At 44.0% G+C, this 22,671-nt stretch overlaps 1 protein-coding gene across 2 annotated transcripts in view; it reads left to right on the top strand.

The window, feature by feature from the left end:
* DHFR (dihydrofolate reductase) overlaps positions 1 to 22,671 on the top strand; it is a 53,503-nt gene that overhangs the window by 1,497 nt on the left and 29,335 nt on the right. Inside the window, exons 2-4 of one of the 2 annotated variants that reach the window (XM_061572228.1) lie at positions 949 to 1,070; positions 4,777 to 4,823; positions 13,523 to 13,628. In XM_061572228.1, the coding sequence (XP_061428212.1) occupies positions 970 to 1,070; positions 4,777 to 4,823; positions 13,523 to 13,628 (254 nt within the window). In that variant the 5' untranslated portion in view covers positions 949 to 969. Of the gene's footprint in view, positions 1 to 918; positions 1,071 to 4,776; positions 4,824 to 13,522; positions 13,629 to 22,671 lie in introns of both variants that reach the window. The other variant, XM_061572227.1, reaches the window with a different exon arrangement.

The following is a 22,671-nucleotide window of genomic DNA, read 5'->3' as shown; positions in this document are numbered from 1 at the left end:
TTGTTTTGATTGGCATTTTTTACTCCTTAGATGTGCTTTGCCCTTTCACGCTTGCCCAGCTCTCACCTAAGGTTCCAAATAAACACGCAAAAAACGTGTAAATAAACACGCAAAAAACGTGTGAAAGCACTCTGCATTTGTAAATTGTGCAAAAAAAAAACGTAATCGTTATCAGTTCTTGAATAAATGCACTGCGGTTCCCGTGTTTTGGTTGGGTCACCATGAAAACACATTTAAGCGAATGTCAGTGGTGACTGGCTCCAATAAAATGTTGACGGTGACCTTTATTTATTTGAATACACTGCACTTCTTGAGGAACTTGTTTGCATAATGTACAAAGGCTGAGTACAACGTGTTTTGTGTTAAATGAGCTACACTGATATAAAGTTGTATTGCTCTTAGGGTCTCACCTTATTGGCAAAATTCATACTTGTCAACCCCTTATCAGTACCTTATTACAGACCAGTTCAGGCCTTATTGGTCACACCGTGCCCTTATAAACCTCAACGTTCATGCTACTTAGTCACATCACAAGGGAGAAACACAAACAAATATTGAAAAAATGTTGCCCGTATTGAAACCGCTGTATGCCGTATGAACCTGAAAACTAAATTTCCCTGTACAAGAATACGGCTAAACGGGTTTAGAGGTATGCTAAATGATCAAAGCGCTGGCCCAAAATGCTAAGACACAAACCAGCGCAAAAAAATGACAATTTAGCAACTATGCAAACACATTTTGCCCTGACACCCTTCAGTACTGCTATTCAAGTACAGTACTGTACTTCCAAGGCAAAGTACACGTTGGAAATTGTTTCATAATCCACGAGTAATGCTCGATTTTCCTTTTTTTATCGTCTTTGTAAGTCTCATTTTTGTGTTTTTTTGTCCTTGCTGTCTTGGTCTATCCCGTTCTCAGTCTTCAATTGAGTTTGGGTTTTATTTTAAGGTTCTATCTGGTTGCGTAAAGATGCCTGGTGGACGCAAGTACTTGGACCTCATTGCTGCAGTGACAGAGAACATGGGCATTGGCATGAGGGGCGATCTCCCGTGGAGCCCCAAACATCTCAAGTGAGTGTGCGTCGTCGGGTCTGACCACATTTTACGCGAATGTATTTGTCCGTTTGATCAATTTGTTACGTTTGGTTCTTTTCGACCATGCTATAAGTAAAACGAAGCAGTGCAACTAGCACAAAATAGAATGAGGTTGACAGAGCTCATCGTTTCTAAATGAAGATGGAAACGAACTAAAGAGACAAGTGGCGATGGTGAACGATGGTCAATAATAATAACAGCCTTGCGGTGGAACACGAGATGGAGTGATGAAATTGGCTCGTGCGCATGTTACTGGGTGGGTTGTTGTCTCAAGGGATTCTGAGGAATATTGTTGGCTTGGAGAGGCCTTCACCTAGTAGTGGATAGACCATGGCATGATGATGATGAAGACAGCAAGGAAATTGTGCCAATGTGACGTCCGCAGTGATCTTGTGATTCTCGGTTATATGCTGATGACTAATGCTGATGATGGGTTTTTCTGTCACGGGTTGTCGTACAGTTATATGACCAGTTAGCATGCAGTCACAGGGGCTGTTTTGTGGCTGGAAACTCCATAATGTTATTCATTGACTTGTGTGAAGATGTGCATATTGTAAGTTTTAGTTAATGGATCAAAGACATGGTTGTTAACTAGGACACGTAAACATGCTACAAGTTCGCCAAAGATCTAGCAGAGAAGTATGTTCGGAGTACAGGATAATTTTCAATTCCATGGATTTTATTATCTGTAGGGATATCTGAAAATTTACTCCACTTATCCGAGGGAAAGCGTTGTGGCAAATTGCAGATGAAAGGAAACATTTGCAACAAATGGCACTCCAGCCAGCCACTCATAGGGAGTAACTACTACTTTCAATATTTTAGGCACTTGCAGCCTCAACAGGGTAATTCCCACTTTGCCCCATGATGTTTTCTGGGCTGAGAGATTTCCCTTCCCCCAAGAAGACTTCACAGAAATGCTCAGCTAATCTGCAAACCTGTTCCTGGGGGTTAGAGATCAGACCACCTTTCTTTGTCCTAAGGATTGTGATATGTGTGGGGCTGCAAGTAGCTTTTTTGATGGAATGAAAGAGTGATTTGTGATCGCGGGCTACTGAGGCAGATTCCGTCTCCTCAGTAACCTCCGACCGCCACTTATCCTTGCAGTGCCGTATGGCTCTCCGAACCTCAGAGCGAAGGCGGTTAGCCTCATTCTCTGATGTAGATTGCTGTATTTCGGCAGTGGGCCTGTCAATTTTTCTCAGCCAGCCGTAACACCTCCATCAGCCAGGGTCTCTGGGGGGGTTTGCACCGTGTACCCAAAGCACCCATTGCAGCTGCATGAGCTACAGTTCTAAACCTCGTCCATTTCCCCTCGGCATCAGGAGGAGGGGGGGGGGCGATGCCAATCCTAGCTGCAAGCGATGATGAAATTCTCATTTGCATCTTTCATAAGCTACCTGAGACCAGGCTACTGGTTTTGAATGGGGTCCAAGATGGACACCCACCACCAGAGTTTAAGAATGGCAGCCACATCTTACAGATGACAAGCCAATGTTCAGTGGGCAGATCAGCTGCACGGTAGGTCCTGGTGTCAAGGACATGGGCCCGCATCCGCTGTTCCGTCACAGTATAGTCCAGCAGATGTTCTTGCTTGGACCCGGCGTGCATCCACGATGTTATGTGGATGCGCCAATGCTGGAACAGCGTGTTGGTAATTACAAGCCCATGGGTTGCACAAAAGTTTAGCAGCCTCCTACTGTTGTTTTTGAGCTGATCTGGCCCACGTCTTCCAAACACTCCTGTTCAGGTGCCGGTGTCATGACCCACTCGGGTATTAAAGTCACCAAACAGGTTAACTATCCCGTGGGGCCACTTTAGCTTAGCACCTGTGACAGGAGGCCATAGATGGCATTTGACTCATCAGCCTTGCCTGCACTGATGCTTATGCCCCCACTGAAGATAAACAACCACCATCATTTACCACCTCCTGTTGATGGGGAGGCGAGCCCACAGTAGCCTGGGGCTTACGGCTTCCCATACTTCACCGCCATCCTCCCACGTCCCCTTCATAATTTTGTTCAGAAGAAGAGCCACTCCCTGTTGTTTAGAGTAGACGACTGTCCACCCCTCATGTTGACTGAAGCCAGAGGCAATCCACACACTCTCCCACATACACAAATGCACAGCAACAGCCACCATTCAACATTAAATGACAGTGATGTCAACAAACTGCTTCTGACAAACCAGGTTCAGTTTAAGGCCATGTAAAGTGTCGAAGGCCCGCTGCTTGGAGACCACAAGTATTGGTTGACCAGGTATTATGGGTTAACGGCATGATATGATTGGCAGACGTACGTGTGCATAGCCACCAACAGCAGAGGGCATCCTAACCCTAATTCACACTTGCGGCATGCAGGTGTGTGTGGCAGCCTTAAGAGCCCAGTGATTGGAGCCAGTTTGTCCAAATACATTCTCCCAGTAGTTGAACTGTAGAATTACCATCCTGTGTTTGTCCATAAAATGTACATGTATAACTAAGCATGATCTGATCATTCTTACGTTCATGATACGTGCTTCAAATTGTGCTTTTGCAAAGTGATCATTTCTCTATTTTATGCAAATGAAATGATAGCGATATCAGAGCTAATGGAGTGAAAATACCAAAAAACTATGTAATTGATACCATGCATGTCAGACAAAAAAAACATAAATTCTTGCATAAAATTTTGAAGCCAAATTATGACAATTCGTTGAATTGCTGGGGAAAGGTGAAATGTCACAAACTTTTAAATAACACAGTGAAAATTATCATTAAAATGTAATTACTACAGCCAATTAACATGGTAATATCAGTTGCCTCAATGCAGCAGTATGTATATTGAGTAGTTAGTGCAACGATGTCGTGTAGAGTACATTGTTTTCTCTCTCTCAGTGCCAAACAACAGTTTGCTGGGAGGCATTTTTTATGACAGTAAAAAATGGTTATGAAATGTCGTGGTTTAATTTCGTGAAACAATTTACAACAATCATCTAAAAACTTCGAGCAAAACCTTTTAGAAATGTATGAGACCCTGCAATTTTAATGTAGGTGAAAGGTGATGGGTCAAACCTAGGTCAGCATTCATAACATAGGTTTGCCGGTTCATTCTGGTCAGAATGAGGCCTTAACTGACTGCATGAAGAAAATGTATCAAGTTCTGTCACTGATAGAGTGACAGAGAATGACAAATTCAGTTTTTTATAATTATATTTTGAATAAAGTGGTTTAGTTATACTAATTTTCTTTATCTTAAACGACAAGAGCTGCAAAAAGACACAGACAAATTTCCACAATTTTAAATAAGGGGTCAGATTCACTTATGAATTAAAGTAGTGAAACACATTGTCACTGATGTATCCCATTGTTGGTGATAGAGGCATCGTCACACATATGGGAACATTTGAACACATGGCAATCAGGCCCGTGCAACTCCAGGTTACTCTTGCAATAAATATAAAGCGACTTTATGGGTGCGTCTCTCATGGTTAAATTAAGGACGTCATTTTAATTTTTTTGTGTTTTATTCTTTCGTATACATTTTTGGGAAGTGGAATACTGGAAAGCAAGTTCAGTGGGGGTGTTGAATAGTTGACCGTTTAAAATAGAGTGAATACAATCCAGCTTGGCGACACATTGCATAACAAATTGTATTGAAGTTTACGTAATTCTCACTTGGTTTGTGATTTTTATCTTTTACAGGATAGACTTCGACTTTTTCCAGACCATAACTGCTGCTGCAGCTGAAGGTATTTAAAGCAAAAGAACAAGGCATCGCTGAGATCCTGGCTATGAATGGGGATTTAAGTCGCCCGCGGTTATACTGGGTCTTCAAGTGTAGCAAAATGATGGTCACCGGTGACTGCACAGAACTTGTCGCATTATGTCATTCAAAAATTGTTGACTTAATTTGGATACTTTCTAGCTCTGAGAAGTAAAACTATCAGTTTTATTGCCGTGTGACGAATATTTTTCTGTCGCAGAGTGTGTGGGAAAGTGCACCCCCGGGTGACTAAAGGGATCTCGGAAGCAGTTCTGTGAAATCTGCTTCCACTGGCCGTTTCGTTTCCGGCTGAAACTCAGGTTCAAACCCAGGATCTCAGCGGTCTGACCTCTGAGCCATGTGGCCACCTCAAAAAAATGTAATCTTACACGCTTGAATGGATGTATGCATCGGTAGTGTGAGAATATATCTATCAATAAATAAATGCATCTTTAAATGCTTAATAGTAATAATTTACAAATACCAGACACTTATTTTAAGGTTGTCATCCTGTAATAAGGGGTGGACTGTAAGGCCAACTGTAAAATTCTGTGCTTTGTCAATCTACTGCTGGATGAAGGCCTCCCCAAACCGTGGTCATTATCGGGGTTTGTTCCACCATACTTCACCGCGCTGCTACATACTGGTTGGTGAATTGAGAAGCTCGGGATAGGTTCATATATCATTCGCCACTGACGTTAGGTTGTCTGGTAAAGGCGACAGTACAGGGATGCACAATCTGGTCAGAGCTCCCGAGGTAGAGCAAGAAGGCGAAGGACGGATGACGAAGTTAATTGACAGGGATGGAGACTGACAATACGGTGAGACTGATGTAGGGCCGGGAGAAGTGAAGGGAGGTGCTGAATACCACCACCCCTCTGGAAAGAAGAGGGCACGAGACAATGAGACAACAATGTCAGCATCATCATCATCATGGCTACCTTCATCTGCATTCTTATCATCACCACCATTGCCATCATTAATATCATTATTTGGCCATGAATCGCCATTGTTCACATCACCATTTTCAATATTCGTGTTACTATATTAATCTATATAAGATACTAGCGGGAAGTACCCGGCATTGCCCGGTGGAAAAATATATTTCAAAACGTCTCTTAAAAACATAACATATACATACACAAATTCTAAGCTATTGTGAAAGCCCAGGCGTGCCGTCTATCCATTTGTCCATCAACAAAATTATAAGAGGCTTGCAGAAGTCCAAAAAGTTATAGAAAGTGGGGGGTAAATAGTTGATCCTAAAGGTTTCCGAAAATTGTCGACCCCCCCCCTCAAAAAATTTTTTTACCCCCGCGTAGGCATATATACCAAAACACCCAACATACAATAGCATGCGTAGTATCTAGTGACTCTATAGTAGTATCTGACTATAGTAGTATCTGGCTCTACAGTAGTATCTACTGACTCTGTAGTTATATCGACTGACTGTACAGTAGTCTCTACTGAGCCCAGTCGTAGCTACTGACTGTATAGTTGTATCTACTTACTGTAGTAGTAACTACTGACCCTACAGTAGTATCTACCAACTCTATAGTAGTAACTACTAACTCTATAGCAGTATCTGCTGACTCTATAGTAGTGTGGTGACATACTAGACATCACTAGAGGGTAGCCACAGTACCCAGTGGAAGGGAGTGTTGTAGGGGCATGGCCCTGGAAACGATGAGAGAGAGCGCGCGTGAGGACGTGGCCTTTGGGTGAACCCGGGAGGACACGTGACCGGACGAGATGGAAGGGGCTACCTCCAACGGGGGGTGAGTGGGACACGTGATGAGGTACCAGAGCCCTCGAGAAGAATCTGGAATGGGGTGTGGCCCACGCCGGAGCGGATATAAACCGGGGCGGATAGGCAGGCAGGATCGCCGTCGTAGAAGTGCAGCTGAAGAGAGATAGGGCCGACCCACCAAGTCCTGGATCCTCAGTCTTCGGGCGTGAGAGAAGACGTCAAGAGCCGGGCAATGTGTTCGCTGGCCTGGCAGATTATATAGTGTTTCCCGTGAGTGTTATGCAGCTATCCAAGGTGGTTACCACCCTTTGTCGTTATCCCGTGAGTGTAGACTTACCTGTGTTGTGTTAGTGAATTAAACATGTTGCCGCCATACTCAAGAGTGCGTCTCAATAGAACCCACTACAGTAGTATCCACTGACTATAGTATTAACTACTAACTCCATAGCAGTATCTACTGAGTCTATAATAATATCTGCTGACACTATAGCAGTATCTGCTAACTATAGCAGTTACTACTGACTATAGTCGTTACTACTGACTGCAGCAGTATATACTGACTAGTGGAATCTACTGGCTGTAGTATTATCTACTGACTATAGTAGTATCTATTGACTCTACAGTAGTATCTACCGTCTCTATAGCAGTAACTACTGACTCTGCAGTAGTATCTAATGACTATAGCAGTATCTACCGACTCTATTGTCGTATGTACCGACTCTATAGTAGTAACTACTGACTATAGTAATATCCACTGACTATAGTAGTAACTACTAACTCTACAGTAGTATCCACTGACTATAGTAGTCTCTACGGACTAGTAGTATTTACTGATCGTAGTAGTATCTACTGACAGTATATACTAACTACACAGTAGTATCTACTGACTATAGTAGCATCAACCAACTCTATAGTAGTAAATAATGACTACAGTAGTATCTAATGATTATAGTAGTATCTACTGAATATATTAGTAACTACTAACTCTATAGCAATATCTAATCACTATAGTAGTATCTGCATACTCTATAGCAGTATCTGCTGACTCTAGTAGTATCTACTGACTCTATAGTCGTATCTACCGACTCTGCAGCAGTATACTGACTAGTGGTATCTACTGACTGTAGTAGTATCTACTGACTATAGTATCTACCGACTCTATAGTAGTATCTATCGACTCTATAGTAGTAAATACTGACTATAGTAGTATCCACTGACTATAGTAGTAACTACTAACTCTACAGTAGTATCTTTTGACTGTAGTATCTACTAAATATACAGTAGTATATACCGACTTTACAGTAGTATCTCCCGACTCTGCAGTAGTAACTACCGACTCTACAGTAGTATCTACCGACTCTACAGTAGTATCTCCCGACTCTACAGTAGTATCTACTGACTCTACAGTAGTATCTACCGACTCTACAGTAGTATCTACCGACTCTATATTAGTATCTACCGACTCTATGGTAGTATCTACCGACTCTACAGTAGTATCTCCCGACTTTACAGTAGTATCTATCGACTCTATAGTAGTATCTACCGACTCTACAGTAGTATCTCCCGACTTTACAGTAGTATCTACCGACTCTACAGTAGTATCTACCGACTCTACAGTAGTATCTCCCGACTTTACAGTAGTATCTACCGACTCTATAGTCATATCTACCGATTCTATAATATATATATCGACTCTATAGCAGTAAACTACTAACTTAACAGAGTGCCGTGGTGAGGCCTAGTCCCGTGCAGAGCCACCAGCCTCGCCTAGATTGCCCAGCCGGCCGAGGTGGCACCTTGGCAGGCTGGGGCTGGGCTGCTATACTCCCCCCCCACTATCTACGGACTATAGTCGTAGCATCTACTGACTCTATAGTAGTAACTGCACACATTGGGGTGGGAGGGGGGGAGAAGAGGACATTACACTGTGAAGAATTTACCTTAGCGTTGTGTGCATATTTTTTGCATTTTTCGCGCGAATGAGAATTCCCCCCTCCCCCCACCAATCGCGTGTGTGCGTTGCTCGGGCCAACCACGGCTCAGCTTTCTCGCGCATGCGCAGATGCAGTACTTTGGCGCTCGCTCAACATAGTAATATAATGATTAATAGTAATACATTGTTAATTTAACTACTTTTAAGTTGATGGATGTGAAATACGAATAGCGCTGGCTCACCACGGGGCTTATCTCGTGGTATCTGGGTACTTTTTTTTATACATAAACCCCACGGTTCGTGAGTTAAATCCGTCGCAAGTTGCGTACACAGACACGCAGACAGACAGACAAAAAATTACTTATATAAGTAAGAAGACTGATGTTAACTGTGGCCGGTTATTGTCGTTTTTTAGGTATATTTTGTTTAACCAGGTGAGAACTACTAAAGACCAGGATACTCTCATTTGCAAGGGTAACGTGACCTTAAGCTCAACGCAGTGCGTCAACCACCGCTGCACCAAGGCCAATGCACAGAATTTACAGCATTGTGACTATCGTGGCAAGCGTTAAGTATCGTTCATTATTTTCTCTTGACACCCCAAAATCAATGGGGTTTCACGGCAGATGTTGAATTTCCCTCCGTGGAATTCGGCAGCAATTTATTTCCCATTTAGAACAAGGTCAAGAGGAATATTCACCGGTAATGGTTTGTGGAATTGGCTCAGCAGAATTAAAATCCTAACTCCTGTTCCACGGGCAATTATTGTATTGAAGATTTGTGTTGTATAACGATCTGTCGCATTGTTATTGCATTGACAACTCAGCCATTCTCCTTTTGGTGTGTGGAAGAGGCTATGGCGCACTACACCAGTATCAAGAGTTTTGGGCTGAGCTTCCCCTAGGTCTACTCAGCCTTAAATGAGTACTTTGTGCGGGGTGTGTATGTATGTGTGAACATTAAGCATCAGCGAAACAAAAACTGTTGGGCACGTGTGGCGCCGGCCAAATCACCCCCCCGCCTAATGTGCCGTGCTGACCTTAGTAGGTGCTCATGAATGGCACTTACCCTGACAGCTTGCAGTACAGTGTGCTGAACAGTCCATGTTTGTGTGTCACCATTGCTAACAAATAACACGGTCCAAAATGTATGCCAAGACGAGCATCGCCCAGTATATACTTCCAATGTTCGTTGCACACTAAATGTAGAATTTCCAAATTTTTACCTCGAATTACCACAAAATGATACTAATTTTATCGACTCCATAGAGGTGAGTTTGATGATTGTGAGCGAGTTTACTCCTGATAGGGATTCTGAATGGGCAAACTTGTAAGAGCTTTAAGCACCACGCCGCCCTGTCTGATAATTAAATTGCCCTAATTAGTATTGCTAAAACGGTGCTGTGTGTTGCGTGGCCAGGTTTTATTTAGGTGCCTGTTTTGTGTGTGATCGATTCGCCCGCTCATTGTGCTCCCTGAAATCTCGGGCTTGTGTGTGCATGCCTGCTTGTAGGCGTATATATATCTACGCTCACGAAGAGTGCTTGCCACAACAGCCTGTGTGGTATATACGGGGGATCTTTGTCTTTGTACCTGTCAGTGTGACCTAGTGATAAGTGCACCCCGCTGCAAGCATTACGAAGCACGTTAGATTCCCGCTTGCCGCTGACGTTAATGTCGAGTGATATCCGACCCTGTCCTGGGATTTCCCTGGGTCGACTTAGCATAAGATATGTACCTGGTGCGCTGTGTTAAACGCATAAGCACTGGGGAGACAAAACGTCTTGGCTTGAGGCTTGCCACACCACTTTCATGTCTGCACTGCCAAATTTAATCGGTGTTGGCAAACAGCATTTACCATAACTGGCCGCAAGCATAAGTGTGGATCTTTTACTATGTGGGTAGAGAGTGGAAGCACAGTGATTAATATATTGTGATTTGATTCCTGGTTACAGCGTAACATCAGTGCCAAATTATATCTGACCTGGTTCTGGGCCTCCGCGAAGTCAACTGAGCCTTCAGTGAGTACCTAGTGCAGTGTGTAAGAACATCAACACTAGGAATGCAAAGGTGGTTTGGTGTGTTTCTGACCACACCGCCCCCTCGTAGGCTGTGCCCACCGTCATTGTTGCTCACTGTAACAGCACTTGCCGCAAGCAGCTATACAGGTGAACTTTGTATGTGTCGATGCATACAAATGTAGCCAAAGTGTTTGGGTGGGAGGCGGCTTCCAGCTTTTGAATCCATAAAAGCCTTGTCTGCCACGTGAAGTCCCATTGGCAAACCCTCTCCACTCCATGTGGCGTCACATGGGCACCTAGCCTGCCAAACATATTGTGGTGATGCCAGCGTTGCCTTGTGGTGAATGACTGTTGTGTATTCATGTGTGGACATGTGTACAGAACTTTCCCCAATAGCCTTTTATAGGCTACTAGCAGGAAGTACCCGGCGTTGCCCTGGGCGAAAAATATATTTCAAAACTTATCTTAAAAACCTTACATATGCATACACAGATACTAAGGTATTGTGACAGCCCGGTGGGCCGTTTGTCCATTTCTCCACCAACAAAATTATAAGAGGCTTGCACAAGTCCAAAAAGTTATAGAAAGTGTGGGGTAAATAGTTGATCTCAAAGGTTTCCAAAAATTGTCGAACCCCCCCTCAAAAAATATCTTTACCCCCGCGAAGGTATATATACCTACAGACCCTACATGCAATAGAGTAAGTAGTATCTATTGACTCTGTAGTTGTATCTATTGACTGTACAGTAGTATCTACTGACTGTAGTAACTACTGACCCTAGTAGTATCTACTGACCTACAGTAGTATCTACCGACTCTATAGTAGCAACAACTAACTCTATAGTAGTATCTGCTGACTCTATATAGTAGTATCCACTGACTATAGTAGTAACTACTAATGCTATAGCAGTATCTACTGACTCTACAGTAGTATCTACTGGCTCTATAGCAGTAGCTACTGACCGTAGTGGTATATACTGACTGTTTTAGTGTCTACTAACTCTATATAGCAGTATCTACCAACTCGATAGTAGTATCTACTATCACTACAGCAGTGCATACCGACTGTGGTCGTACCTGCTATCACCACAGCAGTGCATACCGACTGTGGTGGTACCTGCTGTGATAACAGCAGTGCATACTGTGGTGGTTCCTGCTTTCACTACGTTCCTGCTTTCACTACAGCAGTGCATACTGACTGGTGGTACGTGCTATGATTACAGCAGTGCATACTGACTGGTGGTACCTGCTATGATTACAGCAGTGGATACTGACTGGTGGTACCTGCTATAACAGCAGTGCATACTGACTGTGGTGGTACCTGCTATGATTACAGCAGTGGATACTGACTGTGGTGGAACCTGCTTTCACTACAGGAGTGCATACCGACTGTGGTGGTACCTGCTATGATTACAGCAGTGCATACTGACTGTGGTGGTATTTGCTATGATTACAGCAGTGCATACTGACTGTGGTGGTACCTGCTATGATTACAGCAGTGCATACTGACTGGTGGTACCTGCTATCACTACAGCAAAACATATTGACTGTGGTGGTACTTGCTTTAACTACAGCAGTGCATACCCACTGTGGTGGTACCTGCTTTCACGACAGCAGTGCATACTGACTATGGTGGCATCCTGCTATGACTAAAACGGTGCATACCGAATGTGATGGTACCTACTATGATTACAGCAGTGCATACCCACTTTGGTCATACCTCCTTTCACTACAAGTGTGCATACTGACTGTGGTGGTAACTGCTTTCACTACAGTGGTGCATACTGACTGTGGTGGTACCTGCTATCAAAACAGCAGTGCATATTGACTGTGGTGGTACCTGCTATCAAAACAGCAGTGCATACCGACTTTAGTGGTGCCTGCTTTCACTACAACAAAGCATATTGACTGTGGTGGTACTTGCTTTAACTACAGCAGTGCATACCGACTGATGGTACCTGTATGATTATAGCAGTATATACTGACTGTGGTGGTATCTGCTATCACGACAGTAGTACATGCTGACTATAGCAGTATATATCTACTTTATAGCACAAACTACTAACCTGACAGTGCCATGGTGAGGCCTAGTCCCGTGCAGAGCCCCCGGCCTTGCCTAGATTGCCCAGCCGGCGAGGCTGGGGGCTGGGCCGCTATCCCCCCCCCACCATCCCCCCGCCCGCGCTACAATACTACTATCTAAGCGCTATAATATTAGTATTTACCGACCTTATAGTAGTAAGTACACACATTGGGGTGGGGGGGATGAGAAGAGGACATGACACTTTGACGAATTTACCTCAGCGTTGCGTGTATTTTTTATTGCATTTTGAACGCGGAGAAATCCCCCCCACCCTCCACCGATGACTCGCGTGCGTTGCCAGGGGCAACTCCCGGGCAGCTTGGGTAGGGAAATATTTAAATTAAGAACAATCTCACTAAATAGCACATTTTACTACTTTTAAGTTGACGGATGGGAAAACGGAATAGCGCTGGCTCACCTAGGGGGCTTACGGCGTGGTACCCGGCTACTTTTTTTAAGCGTAAACTCCACAGTTCGCGAGCCAAATCTTTCGCAAGTTGCGTCCACACAGTCAGACAGATGGACAGACGGACGGACACAGACATAAAAGCCTTTTTTCGGTAAGATACAGGGAATCTTTTGTCTTTGTGTGTATATGGGGAGCATTGGCACATTTATAGTGCACTGCACTACGAACGCAGCATCCCGAGTTAGATTCCCGCTTATGGCCAACATCAGTGGCAAATGTCTGAACCAGTCCTGGGCTCCCCTCGACCTACTCAGCCTTAAATGTGTGCCTAGTGTGGTGTGAAAATATCAGCAGTTGGGAGATAAAGGTGGCGGCACGTGGTACTGGCCAGCAGCACTTGCCCTAACAGCCTCTGTTCGGCCTACACATGGCATTTTGTCAATACGTGTGCATGTGTGTATGTGTAATTTTGTGTTGCTGGTGTGTGCAGGAAAGCAGAACGTGGTGATCATGGGACGCAAGACGTGGTTTTCAATCCCCGAAAAAAAACGTCCGCTCAAAAATCGCATAAACATCGTCCTGAGTCGGGAGCTGAAGTACGTGCTTGTAGTGTAAGAGCATCAACAACAACGTCGTCACCATCATCATCGCTATGATCAAAGGCATTGTCATCACCATCGTCATCGATACCATTGCCATCATTAATGTCATCATCATTCTATGGTCATGAATCACCTATCGTTCATGTCATAATTTTCAATGTTTGTGTCATCAACATTGGTGTCGTGTTATTGGCAGCAGCTTAATTTTTTTTGTTCAGGCATTTTAATCATCGTGGTGCTTGTCATAATGAAAGTATCAACATTGTTATGATCGTAGATGTCATCGTTAATTATTCTCATTCATCATCACTGTCAGCATCATATCCATCATTATGGTCGTTTTGGGTAGAAATAGTGGGAACTTCATTATTGCCATTTTATATTTTAATTATCATCTTCATTGTCATAGGATTCAACATTATTGTCATTTTCAGCATTAGGATTATCAGTATCGCCATCATTGTCATCAATGTCATCTTTACTATTATGCAATGATCACCACCACCAACAATATAACCACAACAGTCACCATCGTCAGCTTTTTATATAATGTGCTATCGACAGCACAGGACTCGACCCAAGTCTGCAGCCTAAGGCAACACGTGGGATACTCGCCGAGTGTGTATACGTGAGCGTGTGAATGGGCTCTTGTGCGTACACACACGGCTCGAGAGAAGTGGCTGCCAATGAGACAGATTGCAGTGGTTCAGTGGGTCAACTCCCACCCCTGTGAAGACATTAATATGGAAGCATGAATTTCTCTGCAAATAGGACATTAATAATAAAAGCCCTTTACAGTTTTTTTTTCCCATTCGCTGAGCATCAAAGCATATTTCAGGAAGCTCCCTTCTTTGAGATGTTTGGCCAGTGCCACTTTTTTTTATCTTTATTTCCACTTTTAGTACAATCGTGCTATCTGCGTCATGCCAAGCGACAAAGTGTGCAGATGTCACAGAACCACTTCTGAGATCCCATCAAGTGACCTCTCCTCCCACCCAGCCTGCAACAGAGAATGATGTTCGTCACGTGAGTGAAACAGATATTTTTCATTCTCAGAGCTGGTATGTAGCAAAACCAAAATTATTGGTTTATTTGCACAAACATCTGTAGCCTGGGCTGGGACCAGTAGGTGACTGGGCTGAAACATCACAGCAGTTGAGAACCCAATTTCATCACAGGAAGCTGATATTCAGTACAGAAGTGAACCCAAGATCTCAGCAGCGCTAGCTCAGCCCCCCGTCCCCGAGATCCACCTCTATTTGGCCAATTTCAATCGGTGAGTGTTTTGCACTTGAGAAAGAAGCAGCAGTGCCTGGGAAAAACTCACAGCACATACAAGGGGGTGACGTGTAAAGCGCTGCACAGATATATGAAAGGATCCATTTCTATACTGAAAGCTCCTGGCCACCGCACAGCCACCATGGGATGAAACCCACATGCAAAAACAGTACCCGAAGGAAACCCACGCCTTCGTGGAAATAACACGCCAACGTCTACATAGGCTTGGTCACGAACCTGCTTGCTGTACTGCCATCTCCTGGTCGCCTTGCAACCTTAGCAGGCTGAGAGTCGCAGGGTATATGATGATCTTTGTGTGCGATCCACGAACCCCACCTCGGTTAGCACCAGATTGCAAACGAAGGCCATCATTTATCCCTCTCTTTAAGACCGAAGCAGGAGGATTTCTCCACAACTCTGACTGCCAACATGATTATGCTCGTTGTAATTACTGGCAAAACGTTGTACTCGAATTGTAAGTCTTGTGGGTTTTACTTTCCAACACACCGGTGGGCTGAACTAGTAATGAACTGGCATGTTTTGTATACGTGACAAACGTTACTCATTGGCTGTGTCGGATGGTGGTGGGTTCAACGAAACATTTATACTGGTAGGAACCTCCTGGTTACACCAGCCCACAGGGGATTATTGTGTCCGTCCGTCGTGCATACAAAAATGGGAGGGGCTGAGTGGAGAGGGTGGGGAGGGGCTGGGTAGGGAGGGGCTGGGCTGGGTGGAGAGGGGCTGGGTGGAGAGGGGCTGGGTGGGGAGGGTGGGGAGGGGCTGGGTGGAGAGGGGAGGGTGGGGCTGGGTGGGGAGGCGCTGGTCACCCCGTGGTGCCCTTATAAAACTCAACGTGTAACCTACTCACGCCGGCTTGTGCCCACCCTCACAGTCGGCCATATTGCGGAATACACCACAGCCGCAGTTGACCCTGGCCATTGACCGAGCAACCCAACGTTCCTACCAGCTCCCTCCGCAAGAATGTGTTATATACACGCTCTAACCCAAAAACCTCGATTATGGATAAGGCCACCATGCATGGCAAAACTCCCTGTACTGCCGTCGTTCGCAAGGCCATTCTGTTCCCGCACACGAAACTGAATTTGCAAGATTTTGCGCGCGGCCTACATTTGCTACAAGCTGTGAAAACATAATGCAAAGCTGGTCCTGAATATTAACACCTCTGGTCCACAACCCCCATCTAGCAATAGATAGACCATGGCTGATGATGAGATTGTCAGTATTAGATTCTTAAGTGTACAATTGGATATATCATGAGAATAAGAATTGATTTTAACTGAGGAATAAATCTTTAATTAACTGCTGCCTTACCCATCCATGCGTTCACTTTCACATTGCACTGCTCGAGTTTCTGACTCAGAATCAGAATATGTATTTGTAGTGGAGGAATCCGATGAGCTATGAAGCTCTTTTTTGCAGATGTACAGTAGGGGTGGGTAAGAACGTTACAACGCAAAAACATGATAGTGGTGCAAAGTACAAGAAAGGTAAACATTACCCAAAACATACAGTAAAACCTTGGATTGCGAGTAACTTGGTCTGCGAGTGTTTTGCAAGACGAGCAGTTTTTTTAAATTAATATTAATTTGATAAACGAGCGAGGTCTTGCAATTCGAGTAGTACGTTGCATACGCTTTGTCTGCTGAGCGTCACGTGATCACAACTGATATACGAGTGCTTTGATATACGAGTGCTTTGGATTACAAGCACGTTTCCGAAACGAATTATGCTCGCAATCCAAGGTTTTACTGTACTAATGAAACTAAACCATCCCCAACTTATTTTCCAGAAGCGACCTGGCCACAAATGATAGCTCAACAAAGTGGCTTCTCATTTGGACATTTAGGGGCCGTCCATAAACGACGTCACGCGATTTTGGACGATTTTTGACCCCCCCCCCCTCGTCACACGGCGTCACAAAAAAGACCCCCCCCTAAAATATGACGTCACAAAGCGCTGCCCCCCCAAATCTTTTTTTAAACATGCTTCAAATCGCTTTCAATTATTGTCATTGTAGTGCGTATTTAATGTGCCGCTGCACTCTGATGTTGTAGAAGAAAACATCAAAAAGTCTATTTAATTAAGTAGAACGTGTTGTCTATATTTATTTAAAGTTGCGCATTTTGATGTGACGACACATTTCTCAAACCCCCCCCTCTGTCACACATCGTCACAAATGTCTGACCCCCCTCCCCCCAGGTGCGTGACGTCATGGACGGCCCCTTATATCACCAATATAATTTCAGCATCCTGAGATGTTATTGCATTTTGACATTTTCTAATCATAAAGCATTGGGGAGTGGTGGCGAAGAGGTTTGCTCACAGCGCTGGGAAACTGGCAACCTGAGTTTGATTCCCGTCCACCGCTAACATCAGTGAAGAGAGATATCTGAACCTCTTCTCCCCCCCCCATCGCTCCACCATGTATGTTGAACTCATTTCCCACCGTGAGTAGTCAACTGCACTAATCAGAGGTTAACATCTCAAAATGATCAGCGTGGTGGAGTACACGGTTAAACAACTCCCATGAATGATATTGTGTGGCGAGGCCTTCATCCATCAGTGGGTTTTTAATGGCCGTAAATTATTTACAATTGCATTAATAATGCCCTTTATATAGCCATGAAAAGCCTCGCTCACTAAGTCTCATGAACACTTCAGAGGGGTCCTGTCATTGAGCATGCGTGACCGATTCCACGAATGAGTTTAGGCTTCATATTAGAGGAAACCTGAGCATCTGTAAAAAAAACCCCACGAGATGGGTCGGGGTAAACACTACTTAAAACTCCGCACCGATAGATTCAGGATTCCATCACTGCATGGCCATCTCTTGGCCACCTCACAGCCCAAATTGAAAAGAAACTCTGTTCAACCGTCGCACGTTTCTCGTTTAAGTGCGATACCCTCGGTGCAGGTCTCTACGAGCTTCTGCTCTGACCGCATAAAGAAAAACGGCCGCCGGGAGGCAAAATAATTGGCACACGGATGATGAACGAAGGAGGTGCAGCGGAGGCTCCGGGGTTTCTGTCCTCCGTGTCGTCTGAGCAAATCCTCTCCAGCGAGCCGAGCGATTTTATTTAAAAGCATTTATTTCATTTTATTAATTTTGCGGCATGCTTATAAAAAAAAAACGACAGATGCTGTGGGATGGTGCACGCTGGGAATTGCGGCTCGTTTTCTGCCCTCGTGTGACGAGAGTTATCGTCGAGTATTTTTAGGCACGTTTGTAAAAAATTTAAGGCCATCTCCAAACAGATGCCACTCGCTCTCTCTCTCTCTGCCCTCGGCAACGCACCGCCCTCTCCCTGCCTTCATGTCACTGCCTACCCAGCATATATGGCTTAACTATGCGGTGTGTAGTAATACCGCGCACATGTTCGCCATTGTACTGTGTAGCTCTCCGATGTGTTTTTCTGGTTGTGCCGGTGGTTTGTCTGACATTTCGTTCCACGTTCTGTGAACGGAATTACATTCCTGAAGCTGAGTTGAGGCTGATCCAGTTGCTGGAGAAGCTCCTAGTACGCTGTTCTTCATTGCAAGGCCCGCGGGCTACTGGTTGTCCCCCCTTGGTGGCCTTTCGTGTGGTGCCTGACGTGCGGCCCCCCACAATACACAAATCTGAACACACCCCTTGCAGGCGGTGTGTACTTAATAATCATGGAGGTGCTCATCCAGCAGTGGAATTACAAAGCCTTGTGCGGGTACATGTGATATAATACATTTTTATATCTTTATCAGTCCATTGCGATATGAAATCTTGCTCCCCCATGCCGTGTCCATTATAGGGGTTGTTGGACCACGCTTGACCACGCTGGTCACTGCTGGTCGGTGAAAAAAGAAGGTGCCTAAGGGATTGGGTTCAGATGTCGCACTTCCTCACCGATGTTAGTCGCGACCGGGGATACCGGGTTTGTGGCGCTCTGCGCTAACGACTAAGTCACCTCTCCACGCTCTGCGATTTTTCTTTAATACGTGTGTAATTTAAGAAAATGGAAAAAGAACATATGAGGGCTGTGCTTAATTGCCGGAATTAAGTAACTCTACGTGTATCGATCAAGAGGCAGGATCAATATATTCCCGTCGCGTTTGTTAAACATGGCAGGCTCTTGGCTGCTCTTGACCTCTACGAGTCTCTTCATTGTTATTTGATTTCCTCTGCCCGTCTTACCTCTGTTAGAATTTTTTATTTTATTGTTCAGAATTATCAACCTGCTAGATGGAAGCCTCCCTTTTACAAATGACTGCATGAGAAAAGCGTCATGTCAAATTTGATTCGGCACAAAATTCTAGGTTTGAAAACAGAGGTCACTTGAAGAGATCTCAGAAGCGGCTCTGTAATCCGCTTACGTTAGCCGTTCCTTAACGTGAAGAATTGCACGGCTGCTAAAGAAATCCCAATGGATACTTCGACTCGTGGCATGACACCAATAGTACAGTGCGGATCATTTTTTTTATCGCCGAATGGAAGCATCGATACATCCTTAGCGTGGCGGTGACAGTGGCCTTGCGGTAGCCCCACTCGCTGTTTGTTACAGAAGTTTGCGGTTCGATTCCAGCGGCCGCCCTGGTTAATACTGCGGGAGTACAATACGTGATCACGCTGCACACCTTCTGCTTCACGATGGATGTTGACGATTGACATAGTTCGAAAAGAACATTGCCATTGTGTGCCGGCGTCAGGATCCAAATTTGCCAACGTTGAAAATTACCTGCCAATTACTCAATTTGGATTATTCACAACAGCAGTCGTCAACCCCTACTTTTCACTCTTGCAAATGAGTCCAGTTCTGGTGTCTTCGGTTCTCACCTGCTCACGCAAAATCAACTTGAAGTTGAAACGAGTAAATGACAACATGGGCCCCAGCATCCATGCTGCGTGGGCCGCGCGATAGTTTGAGCTGCCTCCGAAAGCGTCTCCCTGCGCTCTCTTGTCTACCATCTCATCTGCCACCTCGGAAAATTGTTGCGGTCGTGTTCTTAATTAATATTCGCACGCACACAGTTTAATCATCTCTGATCGGAGCACGCCAAAATAATTTGCACGCACATTGCGGAAGACAATCGTAAAAAAATATGTAAAAATGTCTCCGCTGCTCAAATGAGCGCTGAGGGCGATGCTCAAATCTGCGGGCAGCTACGAGTCCGTGGTTGGAAATTCCACATTCCTATTGCGGGGATCATTTCTCCAGGTAGGATAACGCCGCTGGCTTCCGACAAAGTGGTACTTGTTTTATAACCCGAGCTGTCTGGGCAAAATGTGTTTTCATAATTGAAAAGTCGTTTTTACATGGTTGTTTATGTCTTTGTTGGCACCCCTTAGATGAATTTGACTGATTTATTTTTTCCAGGTTAAATCCCCAATAGCAACGCAGTTTCATTTTAAAGACACGGACAAACATAATGCATGAAAGGCTTTCGACCTTAATTGGAAAGTGTAAAAATAAAAAGAGATTTTAATGAGCGGGGCGCGTGTTTTTGCCACTCCATCTCGTTGTGCGGGAGCCCGGCTCGTTTGCGAGACTGCACGTGTCGCGCAACACACGTGTCGCTTGGTAGACGTCTGGCTTTAGAAAAAAAAATGTGTCACGTTGACAAAGACAAATAGTTCACTGCTTTAGCCCACCGGTGTGTTGAAGCAACAACATTCACAATTTGAGTACGACGTTTCGCTGGTAATTACAACCAGCATCATCGGGCAATTCGCCAGAATGGTGAGGCTCTCCTGTGTCTCCCGTTCTTATATAGAGCAGCAGCAGGATGACGTCATCATTAACTCATTAACTCATCAGGTGCAAAGATTCAAGGGGGGAGTGATTGTAATTATATACTAGATTAGTAATCAGGCTATTGTTACGATGCGAGTTGTAGATTAGTAATCATTTGGAATGTGTTTTATTGTGATTATGCTACATTAGTAATCTGTTAGTGGTTGTTTCCCTTATAAGTAATTGTAATGTATCTTATTTAATAATACGCTTCCAGGCCGCACTAAGCCTGTAGCTGTCTGAGCGATTAAAGTTATTTCTGTTTCTCTCAATTTCAATCGATTCTCTAATTAGTCTTTGCCAGTAGTAACTAGTTTTACACAACACTTCCACGTTGTCAAAATCAATTGAGTGTCCCTGTTGGCATGCATGTTCTGCTACTGCCGACAGTTGTGTTTGTGATAGTTTAATATTTCTCTGGTGTTCTTTAAGTCTTACACTAACGTTACGCCTTGTCTGTCCAATATAGCATCTGCCACATACACAATTAATCCGATATACACCTTCTGTTGATAATTTAGGTAATTCGTCTTTAGTGCTCGTTACTAGTTGTTGAATTTTGTGTACTGTACCAAATCTTACTGTAATGTTTTGCTTTTGCAAAACACGGGCTAATTTATCAGTTACTCCTGAGATAAATGGTATTTTTATTGTTTTAATAATCTGATCGCTTTCAGCAGTGTTGCTTTGCGATCGTGATTTGGCTTTTAGTGCTCTGTTAATTTGAGCATTATTGTAGCCATTCTGTCTTAGTGCTTCTTTAACATGTTTAATCTCTCTCACTAGACTTTCACCATCTGACACTGTTTTAGCCCGATGTATGAGCGTCTTGATAAGAGAGGATTTCTGAGCTGGGTGATGATGCGAATCTGCATTCAGATAGGCATCAGTGTGCGTTGGCTTTCTGTAAACGCTGTGTGTTATTTTACCGTTTGGGCCATGCCCAAGTAAAATATCCAGGAACGGGAGTGTGTTATTCACCTCCATTTCCATGGTGAACTGAATGGAAATGGAGGTGAATAACACACTCCCGTTCCTGGATATTTTACTTGGGCATGGCCCAAACGGTAAAATAACACACAGCGTTTACAGAAAGCCAACGCACACTGATGCCTATCTGAATGCAGATTCGCATCATCACCCAGCTCAGAAATCCTCTCTTATCAAGACGCTCATACATCGGGCTAAAACAGTGTCAGATGGTGAAAGTCTAGTGAGAGAGATTAAACATGTTAAAGAAGCACTAAGACAGAATGGCTACAATAATGCTCAAATTAACAGAGCACTAAAAGCCAAATCACGATCGCAAAGCAACACTGCTGAAAGCGATCAGATTATTAAAACAATAAAAATACCATTTATCTCAGGAGTAACTGATAAATTAGCCCGTGTTTTGCAAAAGCAAAACATTACAGTAAGATTTGGTACAGTACACAAAATTCAACAACTAGTAACGAGCACTAAAGACGAATTACCTAAATTATCAACAGAAGGTGTATATCGGATTAATTGTGTATGTGGCAGATGCTATATTGGACAGACAGGGCGTAACGTTAGTGTAAGACTTAAAGAACACCAGAGAAATATTAAACTATCACAAACACAACTGTCGGCAGTAGCAGAACATGCATGCCAACAGGGACACTCAATTGATTTTGACAACGTGGAAGTGTTGTGTAAAACTAGTTACTACTGGCAAAGACTAATTAGAGAATCGATTGAAATTGAGAGAAACAGAAATAACTTTAATCGCTCAGACAGCTACAGGCTTAGTGCGGCCTGGAAGCGTATTATTAAATAAGATACATTACAATTACTTATAAGGGAAACAACCACTAACAGATTACTAATGTAGCATAATCACAATAAAACACATTCCAAATGATTACTAATCTACAACTCGCATCGTAACAATAGCCTGATTACTAATCTAGTATATAATTACAATCACTCCCCCCTTGAATCTTTGC

Source organism: Lethenteron reissneri, chromosome 50, assembly GCF_015708825.2.
Source record: "Lethenteron reissneri isolate LAM-NWPU_2019-01 chromosome 50, ASM1570882v1, whole genome shotgun sequence".
Classification (NCBI taxonomy): Eukaryota; Metazoa; Chordata; class Hyperoartia; order Petromyzontiformes; family Petromyzontidae; genus Lethenteron; species Lethenteron reissneri.
This window is presented reverse-complemented; position numbering and strand designations above follow the sequence as displayed.